The 25,612-nt window shown below is 34.4% G+C and overlaps 1 protein-coding gene across 1 annotated transcript; it reads left to right on the top strand.

The window, feature by feature from the left end:
* The first annotated feature begins 2,205 nt into the window (after window positions 1–2,205).
* Window positions 2,206–4,210, top strand: LOC129005250 (uncharacterized). The gene is made up of 3 exons (XM_054434091.1): window positions 2,206–2,458; window positions 3,506–3,723; window positions 4,169–4,210. Exons 1-3 carry the CDS (start codon window positions 2,206–2,208, stop codon window positions 4,208–4,210), a joined length of 513 nt encoding a protein of 170 aa, XP_054290066.1.
* The last annotated feature ends 21,402 nt before the right edge of the window (window positions 4,211–25,612 follow it).

Below are 25,612 nucleotides of genomic sequence, written 5' to 3'. Positions count from 1 at the left end.
AGTAATGTACCCAATCTATCACAATTTCGGCTGACGCAAATGAGTGATAATCACGAGCATGTTGTAAAGGACGCACGTGGTGTTTACAGTCCACTGTGCAATAAAATTTTCCACGGAAGTACAGAAGTTCGCAAATGCGCTAATGAGTGATTGGTAATCAAACATGGTGACCTGGAGGTCAGCGCGCCGCTGATAGCTAAAGATTGCTACAGCATTCTGTTGCCCTGATACCCAAAACAGTAAAAACATCTGTTAACTTCGATATATCGGTATTTAGTTCGATTCGATATATCGATATTTAGTTCGATTTGATATATCGATATTAATTTCGAAAATCGATTTATACAGTTCGATATTATTGTAACTATATTCCTACTACATTCTGCCAGCCGGATAACTGTTTCAGAATTTTTCTAAATCTTTTCTTCAATATTTTTGTTTTAAAAATTAGTTAATTTGTTTGAGTTTTGTTTCAAATGTTTCCTACTATATCATAGTACCTTAATACTTTTTCCAAATTATTTTTGTTTATTTTCTGCGTATTTAACTATATTACTTCAGTGACTATGTTGATACAACTTGTACTCTGCCCACATCAGCTTTTCTGATGCAACTTGTACTCTGCTCACATCAGCCTTTTGCTGATGTAATTTGTACTCTGATCACATAAGCAATCATTTAGTGACGCACGAGTGTTACTATAAATAATGGCTAAAACGATGGAGCATTCAGCTTGAACACTCAGTTGCTCCAGTTCGTCAACCCTCACTACGCCTTCAAGCTCCAAACCATGTAAGTTTATTAAGACTTATTGTTAAACTAAAATACTTTAACATATTTTTAACTTAAAACTTTAATGTTGGTTTAATTATTTTATAACTCAAAGTCAAAATAACATTTGAAAAGTTGGTTAATTTTTAATCAAACTTTTTTAATTTTATTCTGTAAGAATAACTTAACTTGCCAAGTGTTTACTAGTTGTTTGATATTAATTATTGTTTGATTGCTTATTGAAAAATAATTCTTAAACTAACTTTGCAAAAGCACAATATTGGTTTGTTAGGTTAGCTAAGTTGTTTACTAAACGTTTTAGTGTAGGATAGTTTTGTACTGAAAATTCTTTTAAATTATTAAATGAATATTTCTAAAATGCTAATATGTGTTTTTACTATGGAATAACATTTGTTTCATTATTTTTGTAACTTAGTAAACACAGAGTTTAAATATGTGAAACATGATTAGCTTCTTTATTTTCTTAGTTAGTAATAAACTTATATTTTTAAATGCAAAGTAATAGTGATCTAATAATATTGGTTGATTCCAGTTTGAACATCTTGCTGCTTAGTTCCGGCTTAGTACACCATCTACCATCCTACACCATCTTGTTGCTCAGCGCTACTCCACTACGTCCATACGCTCTACACCGTAAAACTTTAAGTAAGTTTGTAATGTTTAAGTAATTATTTTTACGTAAACTTAATTTTTGTTTGTTAACTATTCCATTATGTTTCTGTTTTTAGCACACACATTTTAACACTTATATTAATTTAATATCAAAACTATAATGCCATTAAAATTATATGCTTATTGGATTTTAACACACATATTAATGTTTTTATTTAACTTGTTTATTGTGTTATAAACTGTAACCCTGATAAAATACAATAGTTACTAGCTTTAGTTTTACAATTGACTACCATGTAACATGACTAGGCCAAAATATCTTAATAACAATAATTTTTGTATCTCACCATCCCTGCAACATAAATATCTATTTTATTTTTGCTGCATTTCAAATTCAATACTTGAGCTTAATTAATTTACGCTTAATAAAGGTTTGAACCATCTCAGTTGGTTTGAATATAAACTAAACTATTATATATTACTGATTCCAGCTTACTAATTTACTGTTATGGTTTCAGGAATCTGCGTGTGTAAATTTGCTCAACCTCCGACCTTCGCTCAACCTCCAGCCTTCGCTCAACCTCCAGCCTTCGCTCAACCTCCAGCCTTCGCTCAACCTCCGGCCTTCGCTCAACCTCCAGCCTTACTCTTTAACCACTTTCATCTCCCAGACTTCTAAACTCTCAATTAATCAGGTATGTGCATAGTTAAATTATTAAAAATTCAGTTTAAAATACCATAAACTATTAATAGGTTTAAACATGCCAACGTTTACAATTGTATCTTATTCTTAATTTCAGAATGAATTCAATTGGGTTTCTAAAGCTGTCCGAGCTCGCTTTCATCCCGTATAGACACACAAACAAAGCAGCAGGCTTAGACCTAAGATCACCAATTAGGGTTACTATTCCTGCAAATGGGAGAGCTTGTGTGTTGTTAGATCTAGCAGTTACACTCCCTGCCAATTGTTATGGCAGAATTGCACCGAGATCTGGTCTCGCGTTAAAAGAATGTATTGATGTGGCAGGCGGAGTGATTGATGCGGATTTCGCTGGTAACATAGGGGTTATACTGTGCAATCATTCAGATGAGGATTATATGGTAGAAAGGGGAGACAGAATCGCGCAATTAATTTGCGAAAAGATTTGCTATCCGCAGGTGTATGAACTAGTTTGTATAGATGAAACAGAAAGGGGTGCAGGAGGTTTTGGTTCTACTGGACGATAGATTGCAATCTGTAATGTAGCAGAAGTCTAGGATGGGAAATTTAATTTTTATTTAACAATACATTTTATTAACAGTTTAATATTATTACTATATTACTTGTGTAATAATAATAACATTAGTAATTTTACTTATTTACAGTAATGGCTCCAACACGGCCAAAACAAGAAGGCATAGCTTCAAAATATCAAATTAAAATATTGCAGATATTTAAAAAATATAAGAAAAAGTTTCATAAGCTAATTGTAAAATAAGATTTCTGGATAGACAGGTTTCTTGTGTTAGTAATTCAATAGATTTTTAGTGGGTTAGTTGTGAGAATGTAAACTACATTTAACTTTAAAACCCAAAGCTCAAAATCAAATATTACTGTTTCATGAAATGCTATTGCAAGTTTAAAAATTTTAACATTTTTTTTACATATTTGCAGTCATGAATTCTCAGACACCATCTAAACAGTCAGTTGAAGAGGGCGGTGTAAAATCTGCAGTGGGCATGATCAGTTTACTACAAATAGTACAAAATCGAATTACTCTTGGATTAAATTCAGTAGAACGATGGCTGAATATAATTCCAAAATTAAGAGACTCTGAACGATTCTATTCTCATCCCGAACTTGCGAATCTCCAATTGCTGCTAACTCAAATATCTCAACATTTACATTCAAAACTATTTGAATTTTTCCCTAATGATCTATCACAAGAAAAACTCCCAAGACTCTTGGCTAAGGAAATCTCATCTAAAGATCTAATTAAATGCGTCAAACCTTTGCTAAAGAAAAAAAATTTCAGTGATAGGTTCTTCTCAATTGAAACCAGCAATTTTTTGAGTAGTACAGTGGAAGATGCTTTGGCTGTTTTTAATTGTGGTTTACCAGAGCCTGAGGTTAGCTTGATTGAAGATGATGATAATGATAAACCTTCAGTTCCAAAAAGAACCCATGAGCCCAGTGTTAAGGTTTCCCTTAAGAGGAAAAGAAATCGTTCACCATCTCCATCTGAGTCATCTGAAGCATCATCGGGTGATGAACATTCCGAGGCTTCTGATTCTGGATCCGAATCAGATAACTCAGACAAGTTTGATAGGTTGTTTGTTGTAAAGTCCACAAAAAAATCCTCTAACATTAGACAAACATTTCAAACTCAAAAGAAAAGATTGAGGAAGAAACTTATTACACCCGGTGAGGAGGGTCGTTACATGATTAAAATAGAGCTAACCGACACTAAAGATCTTAAGAAATGTCCAACAAGCAAGTTTTGGACTAAAGTATCAACTAAAGCTGTTTTTTTGACAGAGCCAAAAACTCACATTTTCAAAAAGATTAGGAATGTTTTGTATGATGTAGGAAGAGCAATAAAAGAAACGCCTGGAGTAGAGTGTGAGGAGGTTAAGCTGGATAGGAAAACTAATTAACAAGCAATTGTTTGTAGGCGTAGTACGTTATTAGATAGTTAGCTTATTACAAATAACTTATAAATAGTGGTGTTAGTTACACAATTGTAGAGGAGAAACCATTCTAAATAGTTTTGTTAATCCACAGGATGGAGGTAAGCTCGGAAGGGGAGATGGAAACGGACGATGAAAGTGTTGCTCGAACACATTCTAGATTTTACCGGTCGTGTTCTGGACCATTTAATGAATTTGTTGAATTAAGAAATGCATTCAGCGGGAACTTGAAAACATTTTATCTTAAAAACGGTGATGAGGAAAATAAGGACTTGTGTTTTTTGTTAATTTCTGTGGAATCAAAAATTAAAAGTATTATTGAAAACCTTTTAAGTGACTATGGGGCTTTAAAGTTCAATATAGTTAGTGAATGTACTTATATTAAACCAGTGTCAGATGAAATTCAACTAAGAACATTTAAAACCAAAAACAAGGCTGTGCTGGAAAGCTCTTCAATAAACTCAATTTTGAGAAAAATGTTTAGTAAGCTGTGTTATGAAGAACATGAATACGAAGGGAAGGGATCGGGGTGGACGCTGTCAACTGTTGATGGATTGCTTCTGAGATTTAGCAGGTATAGACCATTGCGAGGAAGCACCTATATTCCTCTACCAAAGGAAATCGCATTAAAGAAAGCCGTCATCAATCCTAAGAACCATCGGGATATGAACTGTTTTGAATGGTCTCTCCTAGTAAAATACACAAATGATTGTAGAATAACTGCTAAAACTTTAGAACATAGACACAAATTCAACTTCACAGGAATTTCCTTTCCCACACCAATCAAACAAATAAGTAAATTTGAAAAACAAAATCCCGGAACCAGTGTTAACGTTTATGGTTTAAATCAACAGAACATAGTCTATCCTTTAAGAATAACCAATGAAGAAAAACCTAACCATTTTGACTTGCTTTTTATCTCAAAAAATGGTGTTAACCATTACTGTTATATTAAAGATTTGAGTAGATTAATAAGGAAACAATTAACTACCAACACTGGAAAATTGTCTATCTGTAAACGATGTTTTAAACATTACCAAGGTCCTAAGAGGAAAGTAAATCTAACTGCCCATTTAACTGACTGTTCCAAACAGACCCCAGCAAGAGTAGTAATGCCATCCAAACCTTCAGTAAATAATCAATCTGACCCGTCAAACATTTTGAAGTTCAAAAATCATCACTATTTATTTAAACTGCCAATTGTTTGTTATGCTGATTTTGAATGTTTGTTATTAAAAACAAACAAAAAAGTTTCTGATAAGACCTATGTTAATAATGTTCATGAACCAATGAGCTTTGGGGTGTATGTTGCTTATGATGATTCTCTGCCTTCTTATATAGCTAACTATTTGCCTAAAGAACCATACATTTATCGAGGGTTAGATGCTCCAGCAAAATTTATGCATTACATGAAAACTCTGGCTAATTTAATTGGTGATTTAACCCAATTAAATGTCCCTATGTTGCCTTTAACAAATGATGAGAAACAACGGTTTAAAAATGCCTCAAACTGTGAACTGTGTGACTGTGAATTTACATTAATTAACTGTCCAGTTCGTGATCACTGCCACTTTAGTGGACGATTTAGGAATGTGCTGTGTTCACAATGTAATCTTAAGAGACAATCTCAGAAATTTTTACCAGTATTTATGCATGGAAGTTCTAACTATGACAACCATTTTGTAATAAGAGAATTAGGGTGTGATAATTACAGAGTCGGTGTAATACCTAATTCAAAGGAAAAATATGTTACATTTTCCAAATATACTCAATCAGGCATTACTTAAAGATTTGTGGATACTTATCGTTTTATGGATCGATCATTAAGTGAGTTGGCTAATAACTTGCCAAAAGAAAACTTTTCCCATACTAAAAAGTTTTTTCATGAATCTGATTTACCTCTGGTCACTCGTAAGGGAGTGTACCCATACCAGTATACGGATAGCTGGGAAAAACTAAATGACAAACAATTGCCAGACAAATCCTTCTTTTACAAGGGTTTGGGAGATCCAACGATGGTTGATCCAGAAAATGATTCGTACCCTTATCAACTAGAACCGATTGATGAAAATGAATATCAGCATGCAAAAACAGTCTGGTCACATTTTAAATGTAGGGACTTAGGAAGCTATAGTGATCTCTATCTTAAAGTAGATGTACTACTACTTTGTGATACATTTGAGAACTTTCGATCAATTTGTGTTGAAAATTATGGATTGGATTGTGCTCATTACTTTTCTTTGCCAGGTTTAACATTTGATGCTATGTTAAAATACACAAAAGTAGAATTAGAACTGTTTACAAACTATGACATGTATTTGTTTATTGAAAAAGGTGTAAGAGGTGGAATCACATCCTGCTCTAAAAGATATGCTCGTGCTAACAATAAATATATGAAAGAGTTTTATGATCCAAAAGTAGAAAGTTCTTATCTAATGTATTTTGATGCCAATAACCTCTATGGCCTAGCCATGAGTAAATCTATGCCACTAAATTCATTTGAATGGATGAACAAACAAGACATAGCATCTTTTAGAGTAGATGATATTCCTGATGACTCTTCTGTTGGTTTTGTTTTGGAAGTTGATGTTGAATATCCAATTTATCTCCATGATTCACATAATGACTTACCACTTTTTCCTGAAAATAAACCACCACCAAATTCTAAGCAAACCAAACTGTTAACTACTTTAGAAAATAAGGAAAGATACGTTACCCATTATTTAAACCTTAAACAGACTATTCAACTAGGCTTGAAAGTAACAAAAGTCCATAGAGTCTTAAAATTCAATCAAAGCCCTTGGCTTAAACCCTACATAGATTGGAATACTGCAAAAAGAACATTAGCTAAAAACCCTTTTGAGGAAGACTTGTATAAAAAAATGAACAATGCAATGTTTGGTAAGAGTATTGAAAATATACGTAAAAGAATGTCTCTTGAACTGGTGACATCACAAAAACGTTTGGATAAATTAGTTTGTAAGCCTACATTTTTGAATAGAACTATTTACAGTGAATCCTTAGCTGCTGTCTCTTGTTCAAAAGAAAGTATTGTTTTTAATAAACCCATTTATATTGGGTTTACAGTGCTAGAGCTGAGTAAACTTCATATGTACGATTTTCACTACCAAATCATAAAACGGTTTTTTGGTTCAAATGTTAAACTCTTGTATTCTGACACAGATTCACTTTTTTATGAAATTATCACTAATGATATATATGTAGACATGAATAGCCCTGAACTAAAACAGTATTTTGATACTTCTAATTTTTTTAAGAATCATCCATGCTTTTCAGCTAGTAACAAGAAAGTGCTAGGTAAATTTAAGGATGAATGTTCTGGCAAAATAATTATTGAGTATGTAGGTTTGCGTCCAAAGCTTTACTGTTATGAAATATTTGAACAGGTTGTTAGGAAAAAAGCTAAAGGTGTTAACAAAAAGGTTGTGGAAAAAGCCATCAAATTTGATGATTTTAAAAAATGTTTGTTTAATAGAGACTTGAATATTTGTAAGAAACAAACTCTGTTTCGGTCAAAAGATCATAGAATTAGCACTATTACTATCAATAAAATTGCAATGAATGCAAATGATGACAAAAGACATATTTTAGATGATGGTATTAACACCTTAGCTTATGGGCATTTTAAATTATGTCAGTGAAATATGTAAATAAACTTGTATATATGATATTAATTTGTGTTTTTAATTTCCTTTATTATAATGGTATAAGGTTAACATATAACAACATATTTTTAAAACAAGATTTATTTATATAATAAACTATTTACATAACCTTTTTGACAGTTCCAGACAATGGAGAGTAATACACTAATCCATCACTTATAATCAAACAATATGCAGCAGTATTTGCAGGAACTGCTTTTGTAGTTTCAATTTCAAGACGTACATCAATTGTGCCACTTTTTAAAGTTTCAGATTGTTTAGAACAATCACATACAAATAATGGTGAACTCTCAATGAAGTCTTTTTTGCTTATACATGGTTGATCATCACTTCCTGCATAGAAAGAAGATTGAAACTTTGCATAGTACTCATATAACAAAGCTTTGTTTCCATTCAATGGATCATATGGGTAGTATATTCCATTTAAATAAAGCCTTATGTTATTTAAATCACAAAAATCAAAATGTGATGCATTTTTATTATTTTTTTCTTTACGTTCAGTTTGGAAACCTACAATAACATATCTAGGTTTCTCAATAACTGATAGTGTCTTAACAGTCCATGTTTGAGAAGTGGTTTGAGGTAGCACAGGGTACTCATGCATTTGCCACCTCCTAAAGGCAATTCTTAAAGGTTGATCTTTTTCCACTAGTTTTAGAAGTGATAGTTTAATTTCATCATCAATTTTCACATAAGGCATTTTCCAGATAAGTTTGGTTATTACAAATTTAACAGTTTGTAAAGATGCTGCAGCTTGCAATATTGCATTTTTGTCTGATGAAGATCTTAACAATACTAGTTCTTGTTTCACATTTAGCAAAATCTCTTTAAAATCTTCAGCAAAACCAAGCAACAGCTTGAGTGGTACACAAAATGAAAAGTTGGTTTTATCTTCAAGTACATCAATCTTAGGTAATGTCCAGCCAGCGTTCCCCATCCAGTGAACATCTCCAGGACGTGATGTAAGTATATTTTTCATTGTAGTAGTTATTCCAACATTTTTTACTCGATCTATTTCTGTTCCACATAGCTCATATCTTATTTCTTCGAATAGAAATGCGATTGCATTATTTATAAGATTAGTTGTAGTATCATCATTTCCATCCTGTTTTTTCAAAGTTCCCTCAATTAAAATATAACTCTCACTTGGTAACGTATATACATCTTGCTGGTGAATTGGTATTCTTATTTCATCACTGTTTCCAAAAGTGTTTGATGAATAAGGATTGTGAGAATGGAATTGAAAGTCAATGACACTGTTGTCAAAGCTTGATTCAGAATTTATATTTAATATTCGATTCATTTCTTCTTGAATATCCCAATATTTTGCAAAAATAATAAATTTTCAGGGGATAAAGTTTTGATAAACTTATTGTTACTACGCACTGTAAAGTTGGATGTGGATGGCAGGGCTGCTCTTTCCTCAATGACTGTATGTTGAATGCTGGGATATTTATGTATAAATGGTTCTCTTTTTTGATTATAATTCCTAAAAAAGACTAATCCCATTTTTTATCTGCGCTGCTTTTCTCTTATAACTATACGTATATTTATATTTTCCCCTCTCAGATTAACTAACTCCCCGTTTTGATCTTCTAAAGCAATTAAAAACTCTTCCAAACTATTTTGTTTGTTTATTGGAAGATAAGTTATTGTATTTGGTTTCTCAACAATTTTAAACCCCGGTGCTACAGTTGGATAAAACTCATGTAATACATGTCCTTCAACACCGTCAATATAAGATCCTCTTACAATATTACAAGTGATCCGTATGACATCTACTTTGTTAATGGAAACTTGATTGGGTGATTCAGTCCATTTATTTGGCTCAACCATGATTTTGTCGCTAAATCCAAGGAGAGACCCTAATGTTCCTTTTTTTGTGAAGTCTATTCCCTTGTCACAGAATATTTCACATTTTAAAGTGTTATTGTTAGCAACAAGTTTAAATTTAATGTCAAGTTGCTGCCTTTCTATTTGCTTATTAATAAACTCATTTATACTTTCAATTTCATATGATCCTGTAGGAAGGCTAATCACATCTCCATTTGAAAAATATAATTTATTATTTTCATTCTCCTCCACGTTGGGTATTGAATTATAGGTCAACAAATCATGGAACCCCATTTCCCATTCATTTGATGTTGATAAATCAAATGGTGGAAACAGCGTATACCTAATACGTGATGAACTCCCTTTTATGCAAATCATTATGTATGACTGGCTAGAAAGTCTAAACACAAATGACCACAGTTCACTTCATCCTCCTTTTGTATAGGAAAATAATTATATCTAACCTCAGTGTGGTAAGGTCCACTGTTAAAGTAGCGTTGAAGTTCAACTGGTGGTTTGAGATTTCCAAAGCTGTCAAAATATTGGACTCTGAAACCATTTTTTGTATAACACACCCAATGTGTCCCCTTTCCATTGTTGTCATCCAAATTAACAATTCCAGTTTCCTTTTCACTTATATTATGAGGCAGTAAATCCCGCATAAACACTCCTCTAAAATTAGGTATATTTAAACGTGAAACCCACTTTAAAATATCCTTGTTACTAAGTGGTCTGTTAGGAATACTATTTATCTCCTTTGTTAAGTAGACGATCTTTTTTTTTTCTTTGCACATCCTGATCCTTTATAGGGTCTTAGATATAAGCCTTTACCTTTTCTTTTAGTTGCATTAGCTTTTCTTGTATTTTTCTTATTTTTGCATTTACATCTTCTCTTTTTCTTTACCTGTTTTTTTCTACCAGCACCAAGTTTATTTTTAGCTTTCATTATATTTGTAATAGTCCAAGCTGCTGCCTTTTCACCGAAACTTGAATCAGAAGCTTTCACTCGTTCCCAAGCCTGCTCAGCTAACTGTTTGTCAGCAATAGATCTGTTTTTACTATCAGAAAATTTGGAATATGCAATATCATGCAGTTTACAGGCTGAGTCTAATTTGTTGATACCTGGATCACCACGAGCCAATCGAGTCTTTAAATCCGTTCCAGGACCACAGTCCTGATAGGATAGCCTGGCAAATGCAGTTCCGTTGGTAAGATGTCTATAGCACGGTTTAAAATGTTCCCAGCTGCGCTTGTATTACTACTGATCAGGCCGGAGCCTCTTGGATAACTGATGCGACCAGGTCGGGAGAACATCATATTTATTAATGATTTTCAGCTCCTGATTTGTCTTTATTTATTATCACTGGTGCAGGCGTATTAGCTTTTGGTTGCACCAAAGCGTTTTCACTCACTCCAAACAAATCGCTCCAATCACAAGTATGCAACGATTTATTTACTCTTTTTTTCCATTCCTCTTTAGTAAGCTTTGGTTTGTTTTTCTTTTTCAAATTATTATGAATCGCAAAAGACATTTCAGCCAATACATCAGCAATAAATGAATAGCTTATTGCATCTCCTTTTGCTTTAGGAAAACCTATGTTTTTTATAACATTTCCCTTAGCATCATATTCTTTATTTTCTTTTAAGGCTAGAGTATTAACTTGTAAATAACGAAGATTTACAGCATCATGTGACAGTTTTGGATCTTTTACATTACAAATATTTAAATTCTTTGCATTAAACACACTTTTATCGACAAGTAAAGCATTTTCCTTTAAAGTTCTGTAGTTTACTGCATCACCATCCGCTATAGGAAAGCTTATATCTTGCACTCTGAATTGGTGAAAAGAGTAACTGTCAAGCAGTTTTACCGGTGAATTAGAAGTAAAATATAATTTATTAACAGCATCACCATCACTAATTGGTACATCCAAATTGCTTACTCTAAACCCTTTCGCATCATACTCTTTCTTTTCATTCACCAATAAACAATTTCCAACAGATGTATTAAGTGTAAAAAGATTTACAGCATCCCCAATCTCTGTTGGTGTTCCAACATTACAAATCCTTTTGAGTTGGATATCATAATCACCATCATCTGTAAGATTAAAACCATCACCTTTAGGACCCTTTTGACCTTGTGCAATTTGAGCATTACCAGAGCTCGAGTAGCGTCCAAATTTATCAACACTCATCATGAAGTTCAGAACTGAAATGAGGGTAGAGATAATAAAACAATCAGTTTAATTACAATTATTTGGTTATTTATTGAAAATTAAACATTAATAACACCATTGTTTTCCAATTCCAACAATTCCTCAATAATAGAATTTATTTCATTTTTATGTCCATTATTTCCTGCTTCTTGTGATCCATATAGGAGGCGCAGACGGTCAACAAGCTCATTTGGATCATCAAAGTAAATATATTCCGGCTTTCCATTGCCTAATGTAACTCCGTGTGAATCTGATTGTGGAGCAAGCAGATCAGGATATGTTGTCATTGGATTTGCTTTAATAACATAATCTTGCTGTGGTAATTTATTTTTTCTACTTTTTGGAGTAGTTTTTAAAACACCACTACCACTTGCACCATTATTATCCCATTCATTTAATATTGGAGCAATTATATGCAAATACTTATGACCCCTGTTAGACCTTTGTCTACCAAGTGCTGAATAATTCACTCGATAAACATTAGTATCTTTTAAAATACCAGCATAACTTTTTAAATCTTCTTCAGTATAAATGTATTGGTTTGGTGAATTCATAAATATCAGCTCATAAAGCCCTCTTGTTCCTAAATACCTCACACCATTTATTATAATGTCATTTTCATCAATTTCAACTTTTTTATCACCAATCATCCAGTCATTTCCCTCTACACGAACACCATAGTTGTGGTCAATAGGTTTACCCCCTCTAATTAATTTGAGAAAATAATCTTTAGCTATATTGCCTGTGAAAGTATGTTCAACAAATTCCTTAGCATAGTGTCTTCCTTTTGGTGTTTTTAAAAGAGCCTCACCTGTACTTGTTGTTTCATAAACCACTGGCTCATGTTGCATTTCTTCAATACTTTGTTCATCGTCTCCTTGATTTTCATACTCCATTTCATTCGTATCAAATGTGGTACTAGGGATTGCTGAACGTTTGGAAGGTGGTAGACCTTCATTTCCATCATCATATTCATAGTCACTTTCATAATCCTCTCGCGTAGGCAGATTAATCTTTTGTTTACGTTTCACTCCTTGATCGGGTGCGCGTATAAAATGTTTAACTGGGGTTGCTTCTTCAAAATTTTCAGTAGGTTTTCTCTTGCGATTATTCAATTTCTCCTTCTCTGATTTACTTTCTTCCTGTTCCTCTAGTAGTTTAATCAAAGGTTCAGCAACAGGTTTCCACTGCTTTTCCAGTAATTCACTATTATCGGTTAATTGGCGCTGTAGCGCTTGATGTTTTAATTTAATATTCCTTCTAAGTTCACTAATCTCCTTAACCATTTCTTCCTTTGTTTTATCTTTAACCCAATCATCATAAAATTGTTCAGCCATTGTTTGCTGTCAACATATGTACTGGTAATGGTTAAAATATAACATGGTAGAGAGTTATATCTTCTCCCCACCACTGTTATCAAACTTTGATAAAAACGTCTAATCCATTTCGATAGCGACCTTTACCCATTTCTCTGTCTTTGTCTATCACTACAAATGAATTTTTCCCACTACTCCACACTTTTAAACACATTTCTTTAAAAGTTCCAAAAGTCATATCAGTGTTAACATGGTCATGATAAATATGTTGTAAGTTTCTATTGTCTTGTTTGAATAAAACAATAAAATTAGCATTATCCCTAACCAATTGTTTTGGTACATAGCTGTATGTTTGGCAAATATAAAACGTATCAATATTGTTATGTCTCCCCATTGAAAAGTAATTTTTAATATTTTGCTGTTTTTCACATGCAACATCATCAAATATCATTATTGAATTAGGAATGATTTCAGAAGGATGCAAAACTTCATCATTATCTGAAAACATGTAAAACCCAATTTCTTCAATTTGTTTCATAACACACTCAAGAAATTTGTATTTAGGCTGATATAAGGATTTAGAAAAAATGTATACATTTTTAAAATACAATCCACTTGGTGAGAAAAGAAGATTTAACATCAAATTAGTTTTTCCACAGTTTGATGGTCCACAAATAATGCACCTGATAGTATTTGGAAGGAGAACACCATGCTTTTTGCTGGATGATTTATTTTTATCGTTGACTCTAATAACCTTATCTAGATTAACAACACTAAAAGAATTTTTTTGTTTGGTAAATTTCATATCTTACTTCACACTAACTCACTCTGGCTAATCCAACTATCATGTGACTTGTCAAAACCCAGCCACCGCACTAATAGCCTGTCCCCCTTTCTCCTTATAACTTTTTGAACTAAGTAAATATCTGAAAACTTAGTTTTACTTAGTTCTTCTTGATAAAACCCACCTTTCAACACTTCTCCTTTGGAGTCTTTCAGAATATAAGTTGGCGGGTTAGTTGGTTGAACTTTTGACACTGTATAAACCTCATTGCTCCACCTTGGCCAGTAACCTTTTGACAATTGTTTGAATCTTAAACTTATTCTAACTTTATCTCCCACCTTAAACTTTTGCTTATACACTTTTAATTTTCTACTTCTTACAATTCTCAAGAGAATTTGTTTTTCATTATCTTTGTTAACATCAACAGGCTTTACACCAATTGTTCTATGTACTTTATTGTTATAACGTTTAATAATGTCAGGAAGAATTTGCAACCATTTAAAATTACCTTGTACAGTAAATAATTTCCACATTTCACCTTTTAAAGTTCTATTAAATCTTTCAACTATTGATGCTTTTTTATCTGAGTAAGTATAATAATGATTTATATTAAAACTTCTTAATAAAGATTGAATTTGTGAGTTAAACCATTCTTTTCCTTGATCAGTTTGAAAATGCTTCATTTTATGAACTTCCAAAATAGGTTTTAATGCAATAACAACTTCTTTAGCAGTTTTTGATTTTAAAGGAACAGCAATTGCATATTTTGAAAAACAATTAATCATAGTCAAAATGTATTTATATCCATTGTTCACTGATGAAAAAGGTATCATTTCTACTAAATCAGCTTGATAAAGATCATTAATACCTTTTAACTCTACATACCGGGTTGGAAAGTTTTTTCTTGACTGTTTGTGTAACTCACTAGCAATCTCAGCTCTGATATTTGACATTTTACTACAGTGCTTGAAAGGGAATGATGAAAATAATTGCTACAGAACACTTTTAACATCAAATTATTTATTTTACAACACATCAAATAAAACAATTATCAAAAACCTTTTATGTATTTACAATAAATCACAATATGGTGATGCTTTTTTGTGTTCCACCATTGGATCTTCATCAGGATTCCACTGATCCAACATAAGGCCACAGCTTACACAAGTAGTAGCATCATCAATACCAGTATAGTAGAATCCAGCTTGAACCATCTTCTCTATGTTTGGATAAGCTTTAGGGTACGCTAGAAATGTCTCTCTCATCACATCTTCCATTTCCCTTACACTTCCCTTTAATTGGCTATAATTTTTAAAATCCAAAGACACATTTTTACTCATTTCACAATCTGGATTTGTTAATTTATGTACAAAATTAATGTGTTTTAATGTTAACTTTCTAGAGCCAGATTCCCATCTACATCCACAACAAACAATATTTTCAAATAATTTAGTTCTATAAAATCCAGATTTTATCAAATCACTTTTTTTAAAATTAAATAAGTTGCAACATGAAGCTTCACCTGAATTACTAGATGTTGAGGAACAAGATGCTGAAGTTGGTGACTCCATCATGGTGCATTAGCCACTGAATCAAGTAATGTGTTTTCATTTTTAGCAAGCAGATCAAAGGTTATCTTATGTTTGCAAAAATAGCAATATTTTCTTGTGATAACTGGTCCATCAATTGCATCACCTTCATTAGCAAACTGATAGTGTTCTTGGCAACGCAAGTTTTCTATGATGTCTGGATCAGACTGCAATTGCAGTGGAAGTTTGTGATAGATATATTCTAAGACATTCACATAGTTAATGATAAACTGTTTTGGCAGATACTTAACCAACTCATCCTGCATCACATATCCTTTTTCAACCCATTCTTTTATAGCTAAATCTATATTTTTACTAGTGTAAATAGCAACCTGCTTCTCAATATTCCACCATTGCAGTAAAACGTGAACATTAATGTATGCACAGTTAGTTGGGGAATGGCTAAAACTGCAAGTTTTGAAAGAACCTAAGTGCACTCTTGCTTTTAGATCTGATAGCTTTGGACACCCCAAATCTTCTAGATTGAACACCTTAACCTCGAACTCAGACAGAAGTTGAGCAATAAAATGTTTCTTTTCCAAACCCTTAACATACACATTTCCTTTTATATCAATATATTTAAATATATCTTTAATCTGAGAGTAACCTTTGAATCCTGAACTCCAATATAGACCATGCAAATGCCGTTCAACCCAGTGTACTTGTTTCCTCACTGTCTTTGGTAACTCGTGTAGACTGCAGGGGGGTAGAAAAAGCTGAAGCTCGTATATCTGCCCATCTGTAGATATAATTGCTAGCTCCTTAATGATGAATTCATTATCCTTATTCTTGAATCCTTGGAAATCCAAAATAAACTCCATTGAACCTGTAAATTATATGATATAATTTATTCCCCATCCTCATAAAAGCTTCCATTTAAGTCTGAATACTGGTAATTAAATCTTTTATAAAACTCTTTGTCTATATCGGTAATTGATTTCTTTAATTCTGTCCATTTATCTACATCCAAAGAAATACTTTGTCTTCCCAGTGGAGAATTAATTGTTATAATAATTTTTGTATCAGTCTGAACATTTCTAAATTCCACTTTCATATCATGAGTAATAATAAAACTTTTAAACAAATCCATTCTAAAATTTACCTGAGCACTCAAACAGCAGCTTGAAGTCCGTGATGCAAAATAACATATATCACTCAACTATCACACCACTTATATACCAGTAAATCACGTGTAATTATGACGCAAATATAAGTCAAAGTTCATGGTTAAGCTAAATAAGCACATCCAAAGTTCATGTCAGATAAGTTAATTAGTTGTTATAACGTTCCTCAAATGCTTCACTGATTGTAGGAAATATTTCTTGAAATTTTTTCCATCTTTCACTATCCAATTGAATTACACTATCTCCCAACTCTATTTTTACATATGCATTAGTTTTATTATCCCCAACTACTATCTTAAAATTATCCACAATTGAAAACACTTTGTTTTGCTCCTTTTTAAAATCATGCCTTTTGATAAACTCTTGATCAATTTCATGTAGATATGGTTTTAGTTTTTCCCATGCTTGAGCATAGATAACAAAATTATCACCATTAGATTCAAAAGCAATATATGTTTTATCATTAACTTCTCTCAGTAAAACCCTAAAGTTTTCAGAGATATTGAACATTCTTTCTTCCTCCATCCTTCTTAATGGGTGTCAAGAACTATACTAAATGATATAGCAAATAATACACACTTTTATACCAAAAAACAAGCTTTATTTTATAACTAAAAATCACTTAACAAATCTCTCACAAAATGATTAGCATCTTCCTCCTGAACACATGTTACTTTACGATCTTGTAATGGTTCACTACTCCTCTCTGACGGTGCATACTTTGTCTGTGCTTTGTACATCGTTGCATCACCAGGTGACCAGCTAGTTGAAGAAACAAACCCACTCTGAACAGGTCGCCCTGAGCTAGAATCAGCTTGACGTTCGTATTGCCTTTGATATGGGAGAGGAAAATCCAGGTAAAGGTTCCTTCTTAAATCCTGGCCAGGAGGGTTTCTTTGAGGCTGCTGCTGATTGTCTTGCTGAGACATTATAGTCTGTTCACCATGAAATCTCATTAATAAATGGCAATTACCATATAATGCGATATAATAGCAACTGTTTAGAGCACGCTTATCAGAGATCAAGTTAGCTCAGTGCCAAAGTATTAGACTCAAAGTGGTAGGGAACCAAGGCATTGCTCACTTGATCTCATTTTATGAACTTTTTGCTCGAATAGTTCATTATATTTCTGATAGGTTGCGCAGCAAGCGCTTTACTATTCATATTGTGAACTTTATTCTCGATTAGTTTGTTACATTTCTACTAGGTTGCGCAGCAATCGCTCTGATACTACTCTATAATCCAACAAACCTATATGAAAACCTCAAGTAAATAATGCACTCGCCTTTTGAAACAAAAAGCTCGGTTCCAGAAGAGACAGTGTTTTTCCAAAAATCAAGTTCCAGAACAGACATTTACTCTCTACTCATTATGTTGATGAATTAGTAATTCAGTATTTTTTGCTACCGTATTAATAGAAAACCTTTCAAAATTTCAATTGCGATATAATGTCACGCTTTCCACGGTAAAATAATTAATTTAGCGTTCAACTAAAGCAAATTAGTTAAGTAAACATTCTGAGCACCATCCCACTAGCTAAAGTGATCAAATAGGAAGCAAATGCGTGCGTAACATCCGTGACAATTTTCTGTGATGACAGAAACGACCGATATTATTACTTGCTATCACGGAAACGCCTAAAAATGGAGAATAGGCGTAAGAAAAGTACCGATGGAAAAGTACCTGCTTCTGTATATGGTGTAAAGGCCATTTCACAGTAGTGTTGCAAAAAAGTAATGTTTTTGTTTAGGCCTAAATGGGTGCAAACTTGATAGCAACACACTTCAAGAAACAAAGTAGGTCCAAGTCACCGGCTCTTAATTGATTAATTTTTGTTTTGACAAACTGTTGTCGAAGAAGCGTGGCTTTCTTTCTTGTACTTTTTTTCATTTTCCAAAGCACCGTTGATTGCTAAACATGTATCTAATTGTGATTCCTCAATGGCACTGAGGTAAAGAGCAAGATTTGTTAAATTAGCGACAAGGGGTGTTGACCAAGGTGAAATAACGAAAGCTGTGATGTTTGTTTACATTCGCAATACCAATGATGCGTAAAGGTGTGGGTTAACCAGAAGGCGCCCCCTCGCCTACCTGGACTAGTGCTGGCGCAGTACGGGCGTTTGCTAGAGAGGGATTATTTAGACCTGGCGCAGTACGGGTCTACCCAATGAAAGTGGCATTGATCGGGGTCAAATTCAACCCCGGGGAGTGGTCCTTCTTTGAAACACCAGACGAGGCCCCGCGACAGCCTGATAAGTCGTCGTGTTGAATTTCTTTGTGTGCGATGGCGGAAAAGCTATCTCGTAATTCGGGGATCATTGAAGACTTATCAACCCGTGCGAATGGCGAAAGAAAAGCGCCCGAAACCTTAGGAGAGGGCGATTAGAAGAAAAGAACTTCGCCCTACTTGAGGTCAATCAGGTAGACGAGCACGGACGACGGTATGCAGCCTTTTCCATGCCAAGCCCCTCCTATTATCGATAGTCACTAGAAATCGAAATGGAGAAACTAAAAAGGGAAAATAACGGCCTGAACAAAAAAATCCTGAAAAAGTAAAAAAGTAAGAATATTTTCAGAAAACTATCAGGAAATACCGGTACCTAGTTCTGAAGAAGAGGAATGGAAAGAGTCATCTGAAAGCGATCTTGGAATAGAGTTTTCGGAAGAAGAATCTGAGGGAGGTAGGTATGACAGCAGCCTAAGTGGAAAACCAAACATTGGAGACTTTCTACTCGTTGAAGTTTGCGGTGAGAGGAAAGGCAACGTCACCACTTTGTAGCTGAGGTGATGGAAGTTGAAGATGTTGGCTATGGAGTTAAGTACATAAAAAGACTTTCCCCTTCATATAACTTTTTTTTTTAAGTGAAGATTTGTATTTCGTTCTTTCAACTGACACAGTGAAGAAACTGCCTACTCCTACTGTTCACGTTGGAACGGAAATAACCCTACAAAAGTTTTTTTCCAAGTGAATCTCTCTATGTATAATGTCCAATAGTCCCAGGTACATATTTAAGAAGTTTTTATTTTATTAAACACTCTGTTACAAATTATTTCAGTTTTTTTATGACCCATTGTACTCCGGTCCCCCTGTACACGACTGTCTCTCATCTTTTATTTACATCGTACCCCAGGAATTGTTTGCATTCTGACAATGAAGCACACATATACGTCTTTTTAAACTTCTTGTGACCTACATGTTGGACTAACACCAAGTTCTTGGAGTTTGATTCGTTTCTTGATGACACGTTTCTTAAGTCTCCAGTTGTATATGTTGTAGAGCAAATAAAATAAAATACTACTGTTCCTTGGTGAACATTTAATAACACTAATAACTTTATTTATTAAAAGATTTTTATTCATTCATATTTTTCTAAAATTCAAAACTTTAAACTGATATTTTCTGAAAAGCAGTGGGGTACAGATTCTCACTCGAGTACAGAAGCAGTAGGGTCTACTCCTTTCTCGAGTACAGATTTTGAAGATTCAGTTTAATCCTTAATATGTTTTTTAAGTTTTAGTAGATCACTAGTAAGAGGTCTTCAGCATTATTGAATTTCCTTAGCTCAAGCGTGGAGCGTGCAGTACAAAATATCCTTGTATTCCATTGAGTATTGCTCAGGTAAACGAATCTCTCATTGGCTTTTTCTCTGGTTGAATCAGTTTTAATTATGTTTTCCCCATGTACAAATTCACCAATGTTTATTAACTCAATGCCTATTCTAATAGCCTTTGATGGAGATATTAAATCAGATTTTTGGTACTATTCCATCGTAGTCACACATGTCTTTAACGGTTGTAACTATTGAATTGAAGTGTATCGGATCAAAAATTTGTGCAAAACTCTTAAGTGCAGGTATTTTGATTCTGTAAATGAAGGTATAAATACCCCATCAGTCGCATGCTGCTTGATTGAAGATTGTTAACTCTTTGGCTGGGATCTGCAGTTGAATTCTTTTGAAATATGTAGTCAACATATTTAAAAAACTAAGGAATCTTCAATGCTTACTCTTCAAATTTTGTCATTGGTTAGTTTACCCATAAAATGTTTTTCAAACTTAATTGAATATGATTCATGAATTCCTGCTGCCAATAAAACATCGCTGCCAAGATGGGCATCGAATGGTACGATCTACCTATCTATTTATACAACTGATTGTTGTACTTGATCAACTTCTTCAACTACTAACTTAACCTTATTAGTCAAACCTTGTGCTATTACTCTCATTTCCGCCTTGTGTGAATCAAACATTTCTCCTAAGTGTACGAAATTCAGATCTAATTTCATCTATGAATGCTTGATTGACAGATTTAAGGTCTACAAACATTTGTGTAATCAACTTGAGATAAGCACCATCCAATGTTGAAAATATTTTTTCTAGTATCACCCCTTTTAAAACTGGAAGAGATTAAACAAAAGCCATGATAAAAATTCAAAAGCTTTCCAGTTTGATTTTCTTGATGGATCTTTGCAGCATTTTGATAAAGACAGGAGGCGTTATTGACAACAACATGCTGTCAATTATTAAAACTTTATCACCCAAATGAATGATTGAAAATATTTTTCTAGTATCACCCCTTTCAAAACTGGAAGAGAATAAAATAAAAGCCATGATCTAAATTCAAAAGGTTTCCACAGTTTGATTTTGTTGATGGATCTTGGAAGCCTTTTGATCAAGGCAGGAGGCCTTATTGACAACAACATACTGTCAATTATTAAATCTTTTATCACCCAAATACCAACGTTCATTGTGATTTGTGCTATCAGTCCACTGAAAGAGGAAATATCTTACAACACCAAATAACACAGAATGCTTGTAATCAGGTGAAAAACTACCTGCTAAATCTATGTGTGCTATGACACTCACCATGAATAACCTTTAATACCAACGACACAGATGCCCTCCCGAACTGCTTGATTTGCATACTCTCGAATCTATTTGTCGCTCCTTGGTTGAGCATCTTATATATTCTTGCTCGTCCTTTACCACGGGTAACAATTTCTTCTTCTGCTTTGCACCTCAAACAGCCAAAATTTCCATTGAACTGATTGGTGTTGACTACCAATGCTCTTGCAGGTGCATCAAGAACTGAGATTGGAGCCAAAACTATTAAATTTATAATAGGTTTCAGCACTGGGTGAAGCCAATTAAACCAACGTCAAATAGTGACTTAAGAGAATTACAAAATGGCTTAAAAAGTATTTATATTGGGTTTTGAACTCCCAAACCACAGTCCATAAACACTCACATAAAGATGCCTGACAAAAGGTGGTACGTCGAGAATCGTCAACTGTACTGGCCACAATTGTTTTTGTGTATCACTGCTTTTGAAGACAGGAGCACATGGTATTCACTATTTCCCCACCCAGAAACTGATGAGAACCTTTTGTGCGAAGGAGAAGGCGGTTTGTGGATTGCGAGGGTGAACCCTTCACGTCTACGTCTATGCAAACTATATGTTAATTTTGTTTGGTTAATTGAGGTTATGTTTATCGTTATTATAATGTTGCGGAGTTACAATGACGTTTACTCAGTAAAAAACTTAGTAACTTAGGTTCGAAATCTTTATAACTAATATAACTTACGCTATTAATTAATTTCAAAATGTGTTTGTCAGATCAATCGATAGATAAATTTCTAGGAACCAATTAATTGATTTAGACCTTGCTTAATATTGGTCTTTATAAAACAATGTTCTGTGTTGTACAAAAATATGTTGAAGGGATTGTTGACTGGCCATCACCAGATCACAGCCAAACACTCCCGCTCAGTTGCAGAACATTTCTGTTCCGCCCTTGTTAATGTTCGTGAGGCATAGGCGATCACATGTTCACCTTGTTCATCTGTCTGACTCAAAACAGCTCCAGACAAAGACCAACTCCAGAAGCATCACAAGAAAATGTAAAAGGTCTGCCTGAAGTCAGGACAGCTAAGGATGTGCGCCTTAACAAGACAGCTCCGTATGTCATCAAAAGATTTTTGCGCCTCTTCTGTCCACACAAATTTATTGTTTTTCTTGAGAAGGGACGATAAAGGGTACAGTCGACTGGCGAAATTGGGAATGAACCTGCGATACCACGATGCAGTACCACAATATTGACGGACTGACTTTTGAATAGTTTGAATTGGTATCCTGGTAATTGCCTACACCTTTTCAAGGTCAACCCGAAGTCCTCTAACATTTACCACATAACCAAGATAGCGTAGCTCGCTCCGACAAAAGTCGCATTTTTCCTTATTAAGGGTCACATTTGCTGCTTGAAGGCGCTGAAAAACCTTCCTTAACACCTCTAGATGATCTTCAAGAGTCTGTGTTATGATAATAATGTCATCAAGATATACAAAGATATGAACATTTTTTAGTGGTAATACCCCCGTTGCAGCAAACCTGCCGACATAGCGAATTTCCATAGCTGCTATAGGGAAACTAATAATGTGTGTTTTTTATTAAAATATCAATAGCTTTGTATGATATAAATAAATCCGCCAAGTTTGATCAAAATTGTGTTTTAAGGGTAAAATATGAGAAAAACACATTTTTACCCCATAAAACCCCCCGTTCAACCCCGTTCGCATGGTCCGATTATGTGTTTATTCATGTGCTCCGCTCTCTACGTTTTGCGCCAACTGTACCTATGGGGTGTGTGGTGTATAGTGTTAAAATTGTGTATGCTTTGGTTGTGTTAAGATCCAAATTGAGTCCATTTGTGTGGTATGTCTTGAGTGTATGGTTTAGGTAAGATATTGTTTGGTCTTGTGCTTGTGTGTTCATTTTCTCCTACATTTACGATTTGTTTTGGCGAGGAAGCCATAGTATCTACAGTTAACATTGCCTGTCGCATTATATTTTCTAAATATGCCATTTGTTCTTTTGTTTTGGCATTTTCATTACAATAGACTACAAATTTCTTTAGTTTGTCGCTAAATCTATGTTTTTGTATATTTTTGTCATCATCAGGATCTTCTTCAACTTGGACTTCACTAAGCATGACTTCTTCAACCGGCTGACTACATTTGTCAAAATCTTCTTCAATTACTTGTCTACTATCATGTTCTTCGTGTACAACAGCTGGCGAACCACAAACTTCCTGTTTGGCGCGTACATTACGTGCAACTAAATGAATATGTTTGCACATATTATTTTGGATGGAACAGTCCATACATGAACAAGTGTATTCATGGAAACATGATTCACAGTGGATGCACAGTAACTGGCATTTAGAACACTTTTGAATTGTTTTACCATGTAAAACTCCTGTTGAGTTGACGATAATACTTGCCACTTGTCATTGCTGATCGCTATTATACTAACATCAGACATAAGAATGCTCTTTTTTGCCTTTACCTGAGTATTCTTAATAAGCTAACAATTTACCCTTATTCATTTTTATGAATCAGTCAAACAATTTATCTCTAAGTAGGTTCAAAATTGCACATAAAATGTTATCCAACCTCTGAATTCTTTTCCCTCTAAGGTAACAATATTTCAAAACATTATTAAAATATTCGAGCGACATGTTTGTGTTAATGCCGCTATTTATGCGATGGCAATAAGCCCATTGCTCATAACGTGCAATTTTAATGTAGTGTTCTTCAAAGTATTTATAATATTCTTTTGCTTCTTCATCATTCTTTAAATTTTCTGTGGCAGCATCCAGCAATTTGTGGAACGTGTCCTTATGAAAGTTGATAAAGTAATGTTTTCAAAACCTTGTATACCTCATCTTTTCTCTCTCTGTTTTTAATTCTATTTGAGTTTCCTCGCCATGCCTTGAGAACATGTCATGCACAAAAGATTCGTAAATTGGCAGGCCCCATTATTTTACGCCATGCTGTGTATAATGTTTCATCCAAATCGCTCATGGATACTTTGTGTTTTATTACACTACACGTTTCTTTTATCTTGTCAAACAAAATCTTTACAACAGCTTCATCGCTCTTATTGGTAAACATAAATGCAGCAGGAAAACCTTCTCTGCTTTCGTCTAGTACAAGAAGAATGTAAAATTGAAGATTGTAATTGTTGAGGCCATGTGTGTACTAATGGAAATTATATCTTTGTCATGAACATTCAACATTGTTTTTTGTGCATTAGTCATGTATATAAGTGAAAAGTCTTCCTCTTTAAGACTAGGGAAGTCATTACTGGTCATTCCCTGGGGTTTGAAATGCAAAACAGCAGTATTTTTGTCAGATTTAAGATCCCTTACCCAGGCCTCAATACTAATAGGATCGTATGGGTGTTTTATGGTTTCCATTAATGGAAGCACCCTGAAACGATCGTGAGGACCATCGCGTTGTCAGAGGCTGAAACGTTTGTCAGGATCTTGGACTTGCCGAAGGTGCACGACATGGATACGGGAAAACTTGTGTTGCCTTTGCAGTACATATCCGTCCGCGAGGACGAGTTCCTTTACACGGCTAATTACATGATGTCGGTGGATGTGAAATCGCGAACCTTGGTCTACTGTATGAGCTACGTGCGTAGGAGGATGGGTGAATGTCGCTGGTGGCGAAAGAGCTTGTCGCCCCGTGGGATTTGCCGAAAAGGCACGTTTTGCCTTTCACTTTGGCAGAGACAGTATGGGTGACTCTGCAGGTGAGCCAAGTGAGTTAGTATGCGGACTCTGACAACTACGATTTTGCGACATGGTGGGAGAGTTTCAAGGCGAGACTCCAAATTTGGTGCCGCCTGACATTGAGAGACAGGTTCGAAATGCTTTTCTCGTTACTTTGCCAGCAAAGGATCTCGGAGGAGCTAGTGCTCACACCTAACAACGAGAGGCTGCAGTATGGGGACGTGATCGCGAGGAGAGTGGCATGGGACTTTGACCCTATGCAACCCGGAGATGACACAAAGATGGACATGGTGCCGAGAATGGAGGTGCAGTCGTCGCTTTACCTAGACCATGCGAACGAAGAAGATCTGCCGGCATGCGAAAAATGTCTAGCGCTGCACGGGAAGTTAGGTGCCCAAGTCGTGGTGTGCCAC

The sequence above is a fragment of the Macrosteles quadrilineatus genome, unplaced genomic scaffold (genome assembly GCF_028750875.1).
Source record: "Macrosteles quadrilineatus isolate MER2022 unplaced genomic scaffold, UCM_ALF_1.0 Scaffold_18__1_contigs__length_3160703, whole genome shotgun sequence".
In the NCBI taxonomy this organism is placed as follows: Eukaryota; Metazoa; Arthropoda; class Insecta; order Hemiptera; family Cicadellidae; genus Macrosteles; species Macrosteles quadrilineatus.
The sequence above is the reverse complement of the archived record's forward strand: the minus strand, read 5'-3'. Positions and strand labels throughout refer to the sequence as shown.

Coding starts and splice junctions, on each gene's coding strand:
- LOC129005250 (XM_054434091.1), top strand. CDS start 2,206: ATGAATTCAATTGGGTTTCTAAAGCTGTCCGAGCTCGCTTTCATCCCG. Junction 2,459..3,505: donor GATTGATGCGGATTTCGCTG/GTAACATAGGGG, acceptor GTGGTTTACCAG/AGCCTGAGGTTAGCTTGATT. Junction 3,724..4,168: donor AGTTTGATAGGTTGTTTGTT/GTAAAGTCCACA, acceptor GTTAATCCACAG/GATGGAGGTAAGCTCGGAAG.